The 13,304-nt window shown below is 40.2% G+C and overlaps 2 protein-coding genes across 2 annotated transcripts in view; both read left to right on the top strand.

Annotated features, from left to right (window-relative positions):
* Nucleotides 1-5,715, top strand: part of angpt4 (angiopoietin 4) — a 62,358-nt gene extending 56,643 nt beyond the window's left edge. Inside the window, exons 9-10 of the mRNA XM_038695710.1 lie at nt 474-607; nt 1,487-5,715. Coding sequence (XP_038551638.1) covers nt 474-607; nt 1,487-1,647 — 295 coding nt within the window. The 3' untranslated portion in view covers nt 1,648-5,715. The remainder of the gene's footprint in view (nt 1-473; nt 608-1,486) is intronic.
* Nucleotides 5,716-6,361: 646 nt separating this feature from the next.
* LOC119885605 (cytochrome c oxidase subunit 6C-1) lies at nt 6,362-12,894 on the top strand. The gene is made up of 4 exons (XM_038695709.1): nt 6,362-6,495; nt 9,214-9,329; nt 10,545-10,677; nt 12,757-12,894. Exons 2-3 carry the CDS (start codon nt 9,225-9,227, stop codon nt 10,668-10,670), a joined length of 231 nt encoding a protein of 76 aa, XP_038551637.1. The 5' UTR covers nt 6,362-6,495; nt 9,214-9,224; the 3' UTR covers nt 10,671-10,677; nt 12,757-12,894.
* The last annotated feature ends 410 nt before the right edge of the window (nt 12,895-13,304 follow it).

The following is a 13,304-nucleotide window of genomic DNA, read 5'->3' as shown; positions in this document are numbered from 1 at the left end:
CAAGGCATGCTTTTTGTAGAATAGCTGTATCTACGGCCTGAGGGGAGTCGGGTGAAGCATGACTTGAAAGGGTACCTACCTACCTGCCAACCTGTCTACCTGCGCGCATTCACTGCACATAAACATGTGTTCTGGATGAAGGACTGAAGGGAGGGGATGGGATTTTAGGGTTACGAATACTTTAAAATCTGTCTCTTGCAAGTTCCTTCAATGTTGCCTACCCCAGCTTTAAATATTATGAAGAGTATTGATTATCAAAATTATTGCAGAAGTAAATTCTTTTGACCGACTAATCGGTAATTTGACTAATCATTGCAGCTCTCCTGGTATTGATATGTTTACACATGCAGGCATAAGACATGAGTTAACATGATTGACATACAGGTAGTTACATCACTCCCACATCTACATGCACATGCTGTGTCCACACTTCATCAGCGAGCCCGTCACTCATGGTGTGTCCTCTCACTCAGGTTGTATCTGAGAGGTTACAGCGGTACAGCAGGGAGGCAGAGCAGCCTGATCACCCATGGGGCCGGTTTCAGCACCCGAGACCAGGACAACGACAACTGTGACCACTGCAAATGTGCCCTGATGCTCACTGGAGGTAACGTCTCTCCTGTCCTCTCCTGTCCTCTGGACTCCAGGTCAAGTACATTTTAAAAGCCAATTCATCAAATAAAGCAGTTACCGATTTGGAAATGTTAATTCTCTGGAGGCGTGAACTTAAGAGAAACACATTCTCTAGTAAATAAGGTATTCACGTGTTAGTTCATAGGGTGGCTGATAACAGTTTGGTTTGTTAACAGCATATTAAACAGCCATTAAATAATATCTCATTGTCATCAATCACAGCAAATTCACAACTCCAAAAATACATATTTTGTTGTTGAAGGATCAAAACAAACGGTATTTTCCCAAAAGCTCTGGCCTTTCAAACATCTGTCTCCGTCACCCTTCAGTGTATAACCCTTCAACTTGTGTCAACGCCAAGACAAACAGCTCTTTAGTTCGCCTCAGCCTCCCCTCGATGGGCTGCGATTGCCGATTAAGTTAATCGTTCCTGCAAAATCTCGAGCTCTCCGAGGGAAAGACTCCAACGGTCACCATTAGTCAAAGAGTCATTTAGAAATCACAGCAATTTACAGAGAAAGATAAAGTAAAAAAGAAAGAGTAACTAAGATGAAGAAGAAACAATAGCGGGAGAAAGGAATGAACAAAGAGGGAATAAAAGATCAGGAGAGAGAACAAAAGCGAGGGGGGGGGGTTGTGGTAATTTGGCTGTTTGATAGAAAAAAAAGGTAGACAAGAAAAAAGACAGAAAGTCTAACAATGAAAACTGCAAACCTGAACCTTCCTTTCTTTTCTCTCATCCTGCCATTTATCAATTTATCTGTCCCTTTTCCACCTCTTTCCTCCCTCTTTCTTTGCTCCCTCACTCTTTTTCTTCCCTCCTCATCTCTCACTCTCTCTCTCTCTCCATCAGGTTGGTGGTTTGATGCTTGTGGTTTCTCCAACCTAAACGGTATTTACTACTCTGTTGGCCACAACATCAGGAAGCTCAACGGCATCAAGTGGCACCACTTCCGAGGCCCCAGCTACTCCTTGCGCTCCACCTCCATGATGGTACGACCCTATGACTTCTAACAACATCCCGTCCACCTCCATGATGGTACGACCCACAGGCTTATAACCCTCCGGTATCATGACGGTACAACCCTGTGGCTCCCAACATCCCTTCAAAATGCCTTCCTGATGATGTGTTACACCCCTCGGCTCCCGCAACATGATGGAATGACCCGACAGCTTCGACCAACGCCTGGTGGCTCCACCATGGTACAACCCTGACTACAGCCATAATGTTAAAACCCATGCGAGTCATGAGCACCCCTCTGCCCCACGTTCATCCTTTTGGAAGTCTTGGAGGATTTCACTACCAACCTTGGATCCACAAGGGTCTAGAAAACAACTTGCAAACATGCAAAATTGCTAGTCTGGCACTTCTGGAGAAAAGTTCAGTGTCTGATCAAATCGCCAACCCCACTGACCCACTGTACCTCCTCAGCCACAGCTGTTGTGATGTTCCAAACTGCCACACTAGAAGGAGAAGTAAAAGACCGGCCATCATAGAGAGGATGGAGATAATTGTTTAAGTATGGGGATAACGGCACACATTTTCAGGCACTCTCTCCTGAAAGACATTCATTGTGTTGCGCTTGTTTGTACATACAAAGAAATAACAAAAACAGAATGACAAAAGAGATCTTGAGAGAGAGGTTCAAGGCCAAATCAGCCGGCCAATCCCTGCATCAAGTCACTGTGAATGTCGGCTTCACAAAGTCAAACAAAATTGACGGATGCAACTGCCCAAATCCGATGTTGGAGAGGTGTCAGGGGCTGGGGTTTCTGAAGCTGTTTAACAATCCATCAAGCACCTCTGATAGGGAATACTGGCAGCTCCATCTCTTGGATGTAAAATGGTCCACAAACAACGGTATGATTCAGAAAACCTGTGCAGTTAGTGGCCATGCAGGGAGAACATTCCTCTTCCTCCAGTGAGAATCAGGGGCTGGTTCTTCTTCTTTGACCAACAGTTTGGGTGAGTGGGTTTCACTGAAAAAAAATTACACCTTGGTCCCTCTGTTGGCAGAAGATCATATCATCCTGTCATCCATCGCATTAAAGCCTCTCTTTCATCTATGATGACACTGTAGGAATCAAAGACTCACATGGGCAAATGTGATGGACATTTAGCAGACAAACACAGAAGTTGTGTTTATATTATTATTATATGTTCATATTAATCAACATTTTTACAGAAGTGGAAGGTGAAAGCAGTTCAGCCTTAAAAGGAATAGAAAAAAGAATCTGATGTCGAATCCACACTGAGGATCGATCTGAGGATGAGCAACGATGTTTTCTTCTTCAAACTCAAAGGATCTTGAGACACAAAGATGATTGTGGTAAATAGATGTTTGAGATGCCTTAACAATCAAATGGACAAACGTCCCCTTATTGTGTATTCTGTTATCAAAAGCACAGACAGACTTTTACATAATAAAGGGAAACTGGTGAACAACTGAAGGACGGGCAGTTGGAGAGACATAGGACAATATGGTTTAATTGTTTTTCAGGAGAAGAAATGATAACAGCTGACTGAATTTGTGATAAGTTATCACATTTGTACCTTATGCCAGAAGTTGGACACGGCAATACTTTAAATCATGATCGATACACTAAGGACTGCGCTGCATTTCTAAACATTGATGAAAGAAAGGAAGGAAGAAATGTTCAGAAAGGAAAGTAACACACAAAAAAGTCCACATTTACCTCTATTGAGTTCTTTTATAAGAAACAGAATGAAAGTCTGGACAACGAGCAAAGAAAGAAAGAAGGAATAAATCCAGATTCTGAAGGAGAGAAATGTTGATTTGATTATCTTCATTATCCAAACAGTTGATTTTTGTTGGAATCTACATTTTATCTTGGCTTACAGACCCACTCTCATGGCACTCATACAGACATCTTTGCAACATATTATTCAATGGGTTAGATAGTCCCTGTTTTTATCTGAACTGTGTATTCTGTCTCAGACCATACACACACATGCACAAATAAATAATATAGATACACACCTGTTACATGCCCAGATAAATGACAGCATTTTTGTGACAGAAAGTGTAGCAGATAACTGATTTAAAGGTCCAATGTGTAACACATGACTATGTTTTCAGTGGTGTCTACAGAACTTACTTAGTAGTAGCACTAGTAGTAGTAGTAGTAGTAGTAGCACTAGTAGTAGTAGTAGTAGTAGTAGCACTAGTAGTAGTAGCACTAGTAGTAGTAGTAGTAGTAGTAGTAGTCATCTGGTTTAATAGAAGTAAGAAAATAAGTGAAATTTGAACAAATCAAAGACCACATGTATTAATTGGCACAAGAGCCAACAGAGCATGTCAACCACGGTAGTTTCTCCTACATGCTTTTCCTCCTTAAATCTTTATTGCAAAAAGAGACATGAAGTGTACATGGAGCATAAAGAAGTATACAGAACAGTATACAAATATATAAGAAATCTTTGGTATTCTATATTATATGGAGATACAAAAAGTCGGAAGGACGGCTTCACAGCTTGGGAAATGGGACGTGAATGCACCGTGAGCCTCTGGGTGCAATTTGTAACCCTCACCACTAGATGCCACTAAAACTTACACACTGAACCTTTAATAGAGGTTAGAGCTCATGTATCGTTAGCTTACTGGTACCAAAGTGTGAAAACTGGACTGGATGTGTCTGTATGTGTGTTAGTGAGTGTCAGTCTTCGATTAAACATTGTGTGATTTATTTACCTGCTTCTGAAAAATGTGTTTTATGGAATAAAGCTGAAGAACCAGGAGCACAGCACAGATATTTACTGTCTGATAACACTACAAATAATGTCAGCATAACTGCTTTTTATGTTAAAGTATTAATACGCTATTTTAGTGGCAGCAAGACCACCAGTAAAGGCAATTTATCCAATATTCTACTTCTACATGCCAGCAGAGTGCTAATTAGCATTAAAGGTGTCAGTGACAACAGTGCAGCATGCTTCATTACCATGGAATATAGACTTGCGTCTTTTAATGTATCTACAGTGTATTGTGTTGTGGCAAAAACATACTGCAAAAAACAAAGTGAAAACATATTCTACAGCCATGCTAGCAGCTCTGTGACGCTGGACACTGCTGCTTTGAGCTAAATGCTAACACCATCATGCAAAAATGCTCACAATGACAATGCAAACATGCTACATTAAGCAGAGATAATGTTTACCATCTTATTTTAGAGTGTTAGCATGCTGTGATTTGCTAATTAGCACTAAACACAAAGAAAAGCTGAGCCTACAGGAAAAGTCAGAGGGTCACAAAAGTCAGTAGGATTCATCCTCTGGGGAACACAGATGTCTTAACAAAGTTTCCTGACAATCCAGCTCATAATTGATAAGATATTAAAGTCTAGACCAAAGCGATGGACCGACCAAGAGACAGGTGTTGCCATCTATGGACTCACGCCGCTAGCATCACTTAAATCTGCACTGCCTAGTTATTTGTTTGCTATAGCAGGAAACCTGTGTACATACGGTGCAAGTAAATTACACCATTGCTCACTCTCTTATCATATCAGGTTTTCAGTGGAATATATTTTTCTATGGAGCAATATGTTGCTCACACTGCTACACAAAGAAACATAATTAACAGGTTCCTCTTCGGAGTTGAGACAACAACCTTTGGACGATAATCTCTAACATGTGTGGTAGTTAAAATGAAAAAAGTTGCCTGTATGAGGCTTTCATGTGGCAACAGTGATCGATTATTATCCTGCAGCATTCTCCTTACAAAAGCTGTCAACACAGTTTTGTATATGAAGCCTATAAACATCTTTGCTGGTTCTTTGTCAGAATAAAGAAGTCTGTACTTCACCTTTTTAAAATGCACTTTATGGAAAGAAAGTGGTGAAGTTTACAACAGGTGGAGTGTAATAATCTTTGCTCTCATTGTTACAGTGTCTTTTTGTTGTTCTGTGTTTTTTAGATACTGCAAACATTAACAAATTTCACGTCTTAATGTTTAAACTTTTGTTCAGTCTCTGTGCATGTGTCTCAAAGCTTGTCCACTCAAATGTAAACAGTCTGCAGTATTTTGTCCAATAAAATATGTTAATGAAGCCATTCTCAAATGATCTTTTCAGAAATATTTATTCATGGTTTTGTCTTGTGTGTATAATATTTGGAGACTGCATTTTCCATTACATCATAAACATGTTTTTATTGTGTGTCAAACTGAATGGGATTGATCTGTTGTACCACGTTCACTGGAAGAAAAAATATATCTTGTCCAAAATTTTTACATTATGTAAAATTTAACTTAACTTCATATGCATTTTATTGCAATAATTCAAACTACAAAACGCAATTTAAACAACCAGAGAGAGAACAAGTCAGTTCAGTGTAGCTCTACCTCCTTCTTGTGGAAGCACTGTGGTAGTAACACATTCATGGCCAGGTCAACATCAAAAGGAGACTTCAATCTCAAGGGACTTCCTGATTAAATAAACGTTAAATAAATAAAAAACACAATTATTTGTCCTAATTCTGTCCCATATATAAGCCTATGATATAGGCCCATTGTTGGTCCTGGATCAGGGCTGATCAATTTCAAATTGGACCCTCTGTTTGGTGCAACACTCCATATATACAATCCTAAAAACACATGCATATGAAAAAACTTGTTTTATGACATATGCTGCACAAACAGTGTCACTCTAAACACGTACGTCCTGTTTTAGCCAGAGGAATAAATTTGTCTGTCTACGGTTTCCATGACCTCAACTGTCCTGACTTCGCATTTCCACATGGTTAAGTTTGTCCCTCCCTCTCTCCAGTAGAATCTCTTCCGGTAGAGGAATCGTAGCTGAACTGTGTGTTAGCGGTTTCTGTGAAGGTCGTCAGCCCAACTTGTGAGTATTTCCCTAAAATTAAACTATTTAAATATGTGCATTGAATTTAGACGATAACGTTTTGCTCTTTCAGATGAATAAAGACTCGTTGGTTTTTATAATTGCCCTGAAAAGTCGCCGCTTTCCTTTAAAGTCATTGTCCAGTTAGCAGTTAGCTTTACGGAGCTAGCTAACGTTAGCTCAATGTGTTAGCTAAATGCTAACCCGAAACCTCGTTACTCGTATTAACTAACGGTGGAGCTGCGTCAGGTGTGATGTTTTGTTAATGCAGTCAGCCTCTCCTGAAGAGAGCAGAAAGCTTAATTACCGTAATACGAAGAGAGGAAGCCTTTACCACATCTTGAATGTTATTAGTGACTTTATGCTAACGCTACTGTGACCCTGTGCTGCTGCTGTTAGCGCTGCTCGGATTGTTCTTGCTGTTATATTTACTACTAGGTAGGTATTTTATAATGATTATATATATATATAATGTGTGATACCACAGTGTTGATTCAGGACACATGCTCCCGTCTAAGTGAAGTCACAGGTCACTCGATAGCTGCAGTGCCGACCTGACTTGGCAGCGGTGTTTGATGGCGGTCTGCCTTTCAGGAACACATTGATTAGTTATGTCTGCTATTATCAATATTTCAGGTTACATTGTCATCTACATGTCTAAAGAAAATACAAGGTAAAAAGGCAGTGTGATGCCAGGAAATAGTTCCTTCTCACATTTAATCTTTTATGTGTGTACTTAATTTCTATTATTGCTATGTCTTATATTTCTATCCTCATTCTATTAGTCTGTCCACATATGTAGGGTTTAGGTCAGAGCTGTGAGGTTGCTTTGTTTTCCTTTCTTGCCGTTCCTCTCAGTCTCTGTTCCACAAAACGTAGAAACCTGGACTATCTAAATGATTGTGGATCCCTTTGCTCTGGTCCAGACGCTCGAATCTGCCCAAGGTGGCATGTCTGTAGACCGGCTGGTGATTGTTCGAGTACTTCCTTGTTTCTTTTTTCTTTAATAAATACTAAAAGACAGCGGTGGTTGTAATTCTTTTATTTGCTCAACTCTCTCCTGAAAAATACACAATTTCTAGTCAGTATTTTGGAAACGAGCCTGTTTCCTTTGAGGTGTTTACATTAACTGACCTTTGGGCCAGAGTTTAATGTCAAAAAAGAAAATCTCAGTTATTTTTAATGCAGAAACTCATTATCCTTAATTTGGTGATATTCCGGGTGTAACTGTTGGAGCTATGTCGCAACATCCGATCTAAACAAGATGATATGATCTTTAGAAACATCATTAGTAATATGAAAGTGATGGCATCCATTGATCATTTCACTCAGGCATTAAGATAATAACTTTACTGTGTATGTTTACTGGACGCAGATAAAAGGTGTAATGAGCTGATTTCTTGATCATCAGTATCCCTGTCATGTTAATCGTTACGCTTTATAGGTTCATATTCCACATGATATGGCCTATAATATCACAATAAATCTCTCTGTACCGGTATACACATTTTGTCTAAAATAACATGCTCAAATAGTGCAAACATGATTATCTTATAGAATATGATGCATTGCTGTAAATTAAAGTACCCAACAGTATATGAAGTAGTTAAAATTGGCTCAACTTTAAATATCTACAGCTGTAAAATGGAAAATTAATGCAGCAGTAATATTAATCCAGACATCAGATATAATAGTAAAACACTGACAGGGACTGTTTTACTGCACAATGATGACTACTTTAGGCTTATTTTGCTGTAATCCTAACATACTATTACTGTAGTATTGTTTACAATGTAGATCTTGTACTTATATACTAGTGGAGTATTTGTAAAGTGAGGTTGGTATTAGTACTTTTGCTTTAGAAATGGACCTGAATATTTATTCCACCTCTCGTTAGCGCGCTCGCTCACTCACAACCTAACTGCACCTGTGTGTTGACTTCCCCTTTAAGGCCTTGAGTGTAACCTCTGTGTGACGGAGTCTAGTGGGTTTGTTGTGAAAGTGTTTATATAACGTTACTACGGCTCTTCACAGCAGAATTGGTCCAGGCAAGTCTATCTTAGTTTGGCCCAACTCAAGGGTTCTTTATTTCTCCTTCAGTCAGTTACATCTCGTAGCAGTTTGCATCAGAATGCTAATCAGGATATCAAGTCTGAGATGTTTTATATAAATGGGCACATTATTGAAATTGATGACTAGACAAAGTGGAAAATGTTGCTTTTGTGCTTTTCTAAGTTGTCTTTTTTTCTCCTCTGATGTAAAACTTTTGGAAATAAAAAAAAAAAAAAAAGTTCTGTGCTTAACAAAGCTTGACGGATACATCAGCCAGATCGATGTATCTGCTTCTAGTAGCTTATTGCAGGTATCTGTATCAGGGTTTATGTCGGCCGATACAAGAGACTGCGGTACAGAAAGCCCAAATAGGTTTATGGTCATTTAGAAATAGATTCCCCGTTACATACGTTCCCTGCACGTTCACTACTGGCTGATATGTAAATAATTGATATGTAACTATTTGAAACTCAAATGCTGATATCAGTCACAACTTTCCACCTCTGCTAGCTGTAGTCCACATTGAAATGAAATAGAAAGCAAACTTTGGTTTGACTGCACCATTACTCAGACTGAACTTGGGACAGCACAGATCTCCCAGATCCCCCAGATGGCACAGAAGAATTACACTAAGCTTGACTTTTCTCTCTGTTGTTTTTCCTTCAGGTGAATCCATCATGTCTCTGCCAAAGCCTGTGATGAGGGGGCTGCTGGGAAAGCGTCTGAGGTTTCATCTGCCCATTGCTTTCACTATGTCTTTATTGGCTGCAGTAGCCTTCAAGGTGAGAGCAGACACCGCCAAGTGGCTACAACCTTAAATCAGATGAAGCTGTTATGATTAAATGACACCTAATATATGTGGTGATGGGAACGCTTCAGTTCTGTTAACAATATCAGCATTATGGCCAACTTATAAGCTGGCATTCTGATTGTTTTTTAATTATACCTGCTTTGCATCTGCGTCGGACTTGTCTTCTCCCCACACTGAGACACGTACATGTACACCTCTGGTCGCTCACTGCAAACACACCAGCTTGCCCCACCTCTCTCTGTCGCCCCGTCTGCTCTAGTTTCTCCATCAGTAGTAGGCTGATGTTTTATGACGTTGCCTAAAAGACACAGAACTCATCTTTTTTGCAGAGTTTTCCACCTGCGATCCGTTATCATGGCAGCAGGTGTTACGTTAATGACGTAAATGACGGTTTCATTACATTTACGCATTTAGCTGACGCTTTTATCCAAAGCGACTTACAATTGCTGTATATGTCAGAGGTCGCACACCTCTAGAGCAACGAGAGGTTAAGTGTCTTCCTCAGGGACACATTGGTGGATGTATCACAGTGGGGAGGTGAACCCGGGTCTCTCACACCAAAGGCAAGCGTCTTATCCACTGCGCCATCACCGTTGTTTCATTGTAGCCATTGATGGAAATTATGTAGACATTGCCCAACCCTAGTGTTGACACAATTATTACAGACTGTAATGTTGGAAAAATGGTTAAATGTAATGCAGTCTACACATTCGCCCTGCAATAAATCCTGCCTCCGTGAAGCTGTTAATGAAATAAATTAGACTATGCACATGTACTTAACAAGATGTCAGATCTCAGTGTACACTGGACATTTTTGTCATTCAGAAACTCTACTCCACTAAAAAATAAAACTCAGTGCAACCAAATATTTCTCCAGTTACGAAAGTTTGTGTTGCACAAGATGAATGAGCCCAAAATTGTTCACGACACACACGTGTTTGCAATTTTACACATGCAGAAGTGTGTCCACATCTTTAGAAAAAGTTGTCTGGGTCACGTGCTGTGACCGGTCGTAGACCTTTGAGTCTGAGAAAACAAATGAAACGCAACACAAATCTGTTCTGTTATGGAAAATGTTAAACATCTTCTCTTAAAACTGTCTCTTCTATCTTGAAAGTTGGCTCTCTTTTAGGTCTTGATTTAAAATAGCAAATAACAAACCAGACGTGTCTTTTGTTCCCCGCAGTACACGGTGACAGAGCCCAGGAAACAGGCCTACGCTGACTTCTACAAGCAGTACGACGCCGTCAAAGAGTTCAACGCCATGAAGGAAGCCGGCGTCTTTGAGAGTGTGCGGCCCTCTGGAAATTAAACCCGCTGTAAGTGTTTTTATGGAAGAGGCTTGATTAATGGATCACAACACTTGTTAGGTAAAGCTCAAGTTTATTCTAATTTTAATAGTACATACTAGGGATGTAACGATACACTCAACCCACGATTTGATACGATTCACAATTGTAGAACTTTAGATAATTGCTACCCAGCTAGCGATCTGTGTCTGCCTGGTGAGCAGGCTGCTCTGCTGCACGTGTGGGGACACTGAGACCTGCTCTTCCCTCATCGTTTTCCTCCGCAGGATAGTTGGTCTGTAAACAGCAGGGAAAGTATTAATTAAGTAAATCCGTGTAACATGAGGCAGAGGTCTCATTTTATCACACATAATGACAAAAGAATACAGAATACCGAAAAAGTACATTCAAATTTTTCCATTTATTTTCTCAATTTTTTTATCATTGCATAAATAAAATAGTCAAAATGTGCTTTTTACTCAGTGTTTTCCACAAGATTAGGAGAGACTATGGTGGGGAGGTCCGAGGCCCGAGAGGGTCCGTGGGTAAATTAACGGAAAGTGCAAAACATAACATGTGTCCATTAAAAGTAAATGGACACATGTTATGTTTTGTACTTTCCGTGAATATAATCCAGTTAATTTTATTTTGAAAACCGGACGTTGTCACATGTGTATCCTAACGCTAAATTCATCAAGTCTGACCCAATTTGATAAATAATACTGTATGTGGTTCTCGTATCGCACAACATGAAGACTTCACAGCCTCTCTTCAGGTAGGACTCTCATACTGCAACAATCATTGTAAAGAGAGAAACTGACATAAAGCCACTAACCTGCCTGACCTGCTCGCACTGGGCCGTGTCAGTGGATTTACCATAAAGGCTTAAATAGGTGTGCACTCCGAATTTAGTTGAGGCTCGCTTAATCGCCTTCTCAAGTGACAGATGTGTGTCAGACCATTTGTTGCCTTTTCTAAGAAGTCAGCCACAGATGGAGTGGATATGCTAGAAGACATTTCAGCAGAACTGTGTTTGCAAACGGCGATTTTTGAGTCTTTCTCAGACACTTTTAAAAGCTTCCACACTGCCGACATGTCATCGTAATTGTTCGGTAAAATTTATTCGGTCTTTTGACTTATTAGGCCGAACACCGAAAGTGTTATTTAGCTATTTTTAGCCTATTAATTTCAGTGGCCGAACATTCGTTGCATCCCTGCGACACTTGCAAAAAAGCATGCATTTGCATTCTGAGAAGATACCTATTTTTATAAATTAAACATTTAGTCATTATTATTATTATTAGAAAGGGAGAGGGAAAAAATACCTGGTTGTGAAACTGCACAGCTTTCTTCTTCAGCTGGTGGAACACATCCTGGCGCTGTGCTTCCTCTAGATGAGGTAGAGTGGGGAGTCTGGTCTACTGCAGTGCAATCCAGCAGGTGGTTGTTTTCTACAGTGTATCTGAGTTTCACAATGTCCTCAGCATCACGGATCTCTGAGTAACCAGAGTGTCAATTTAACGGGCATTTCGTTGGACGTCATTGCTGAGGAGAGCGGCTGCCACAGCTAGTCGTGTTCAAATTAGCGTTCAATCATATCCAGACTGCTGTTCCAGCGTGTTGCGATGTCCATACTTAGCTTGTGTTTGTTTACTTCCACATTGAGTGAGTAGTGGTTTTTCTATGGATGTGAACACAGCAGTGGCTGTGGGGATTTTGTGGAAGAAGGTTACAACCTGCATGATCTGACCCAGCAGACGGGTGACTTGGCAAATGTAATTGGGTGGCAAAGTTTAACGTGTGGGCCAAACTCACCACAGCGCCATGTCTCTGTTCTGTCGGAACATCCAGCGCACAACTGAATGTTTATGTTTAACACTCGGGCCTTTTTAAAATTGCATGTTTTATCTCAACCGATTTATAATCTCTTTCACATTTATAACAATTTTTAACCGATGCATCGTTGCATCCCTAGTATGTACAGAAACTGTAAGCCCAACATTCATTTTAGACTGACCGAATAGACCACGTTGTAAACACAACATCACTATTGAATCCAGTTGGATCCTTCTGTATTTAACTGTTACGTCTTGTGTTTTCTTCCTCCAGCTCTTCTTTCCTGTCACTCATTCCTGGTCTGAGGATGAACTTCCTTCTTGCCCCCCCCTGGATGTTATTTACTGATTTAGATGTGAACATCGCTGTGCTGTTTTGTTCCTCTAAATAAAATATTCTATTAACATAAGAGCCATTCTGTCTTTGTTTTGTGCTTTTACAAAGCAATCAAACAGTGTTAGATAATAAACCATGTGCCTTTTTTAATGTGGTTATCCAGTACTAGTAAATGTTATATGGTGTCTATTGGGTCTTAATATTTTTCTACTCTGTAATAATAGTGTCAAATATTTCTGCGTTTTTTTATATTTTTTCTTTGGGAGAGGAGTAGGAACGTTCAGGCTGTGCACTGCTGATTGTAATCAAGACTGGCCTGTCCCAAATCCTTACAGCATTAATGGTGTACAGTAGGTACTGTATATTAATTGTTATAGTACACTGTTGACCATGGTGCCCCCGTGCGAGGCCCCAAACCTGCTCCCCGGGCGCCGTGCAACAGCTACCCGCTGCTCCTAATTAGGATGGGTTCAATGCATAAAACG

The sequence above is a fragment of the Micropterus salmoides genome, unplaced genomic scaffold, assembly GCF_014851395.1.
Source record: "Micropterus salmoides isolate LMB-PRFRI ecotype aquatic unplaced genomic scaffold, ASM1485139v1 Ms_hic_scaffold_4, whole genome shotgun sequence".
Lineage (NCBI taxonomy): Eukaryota > Metazoa > Chordata > Actinopteri > Centrarchiformes > Centrarchidae > Micropterus > Micropterus salmoides.
This window is presented reverse-complemented; position numbering and strand designations above follow the sequence as displayed.

What these genes read in the sequence shown, in the direction of transcription:
- LOC119885605 (XM_038695709.1), top strand. Translation starts at nt 9,225, where the DNA reads ATGTCTCTGCCAAAGCCTGTGATGAGGGGGCTGCTGGGAAAGCGTCTG. An exon ending in TGGCTGCAGTAGCCTTCAAG is followed by an intron (nt 9,330 to 10,544) that starts GTGAGAGCAGAC and finishes TGTTCCCCGCAG; the next exon opens with TACACGGTGACAGAGCCCAG.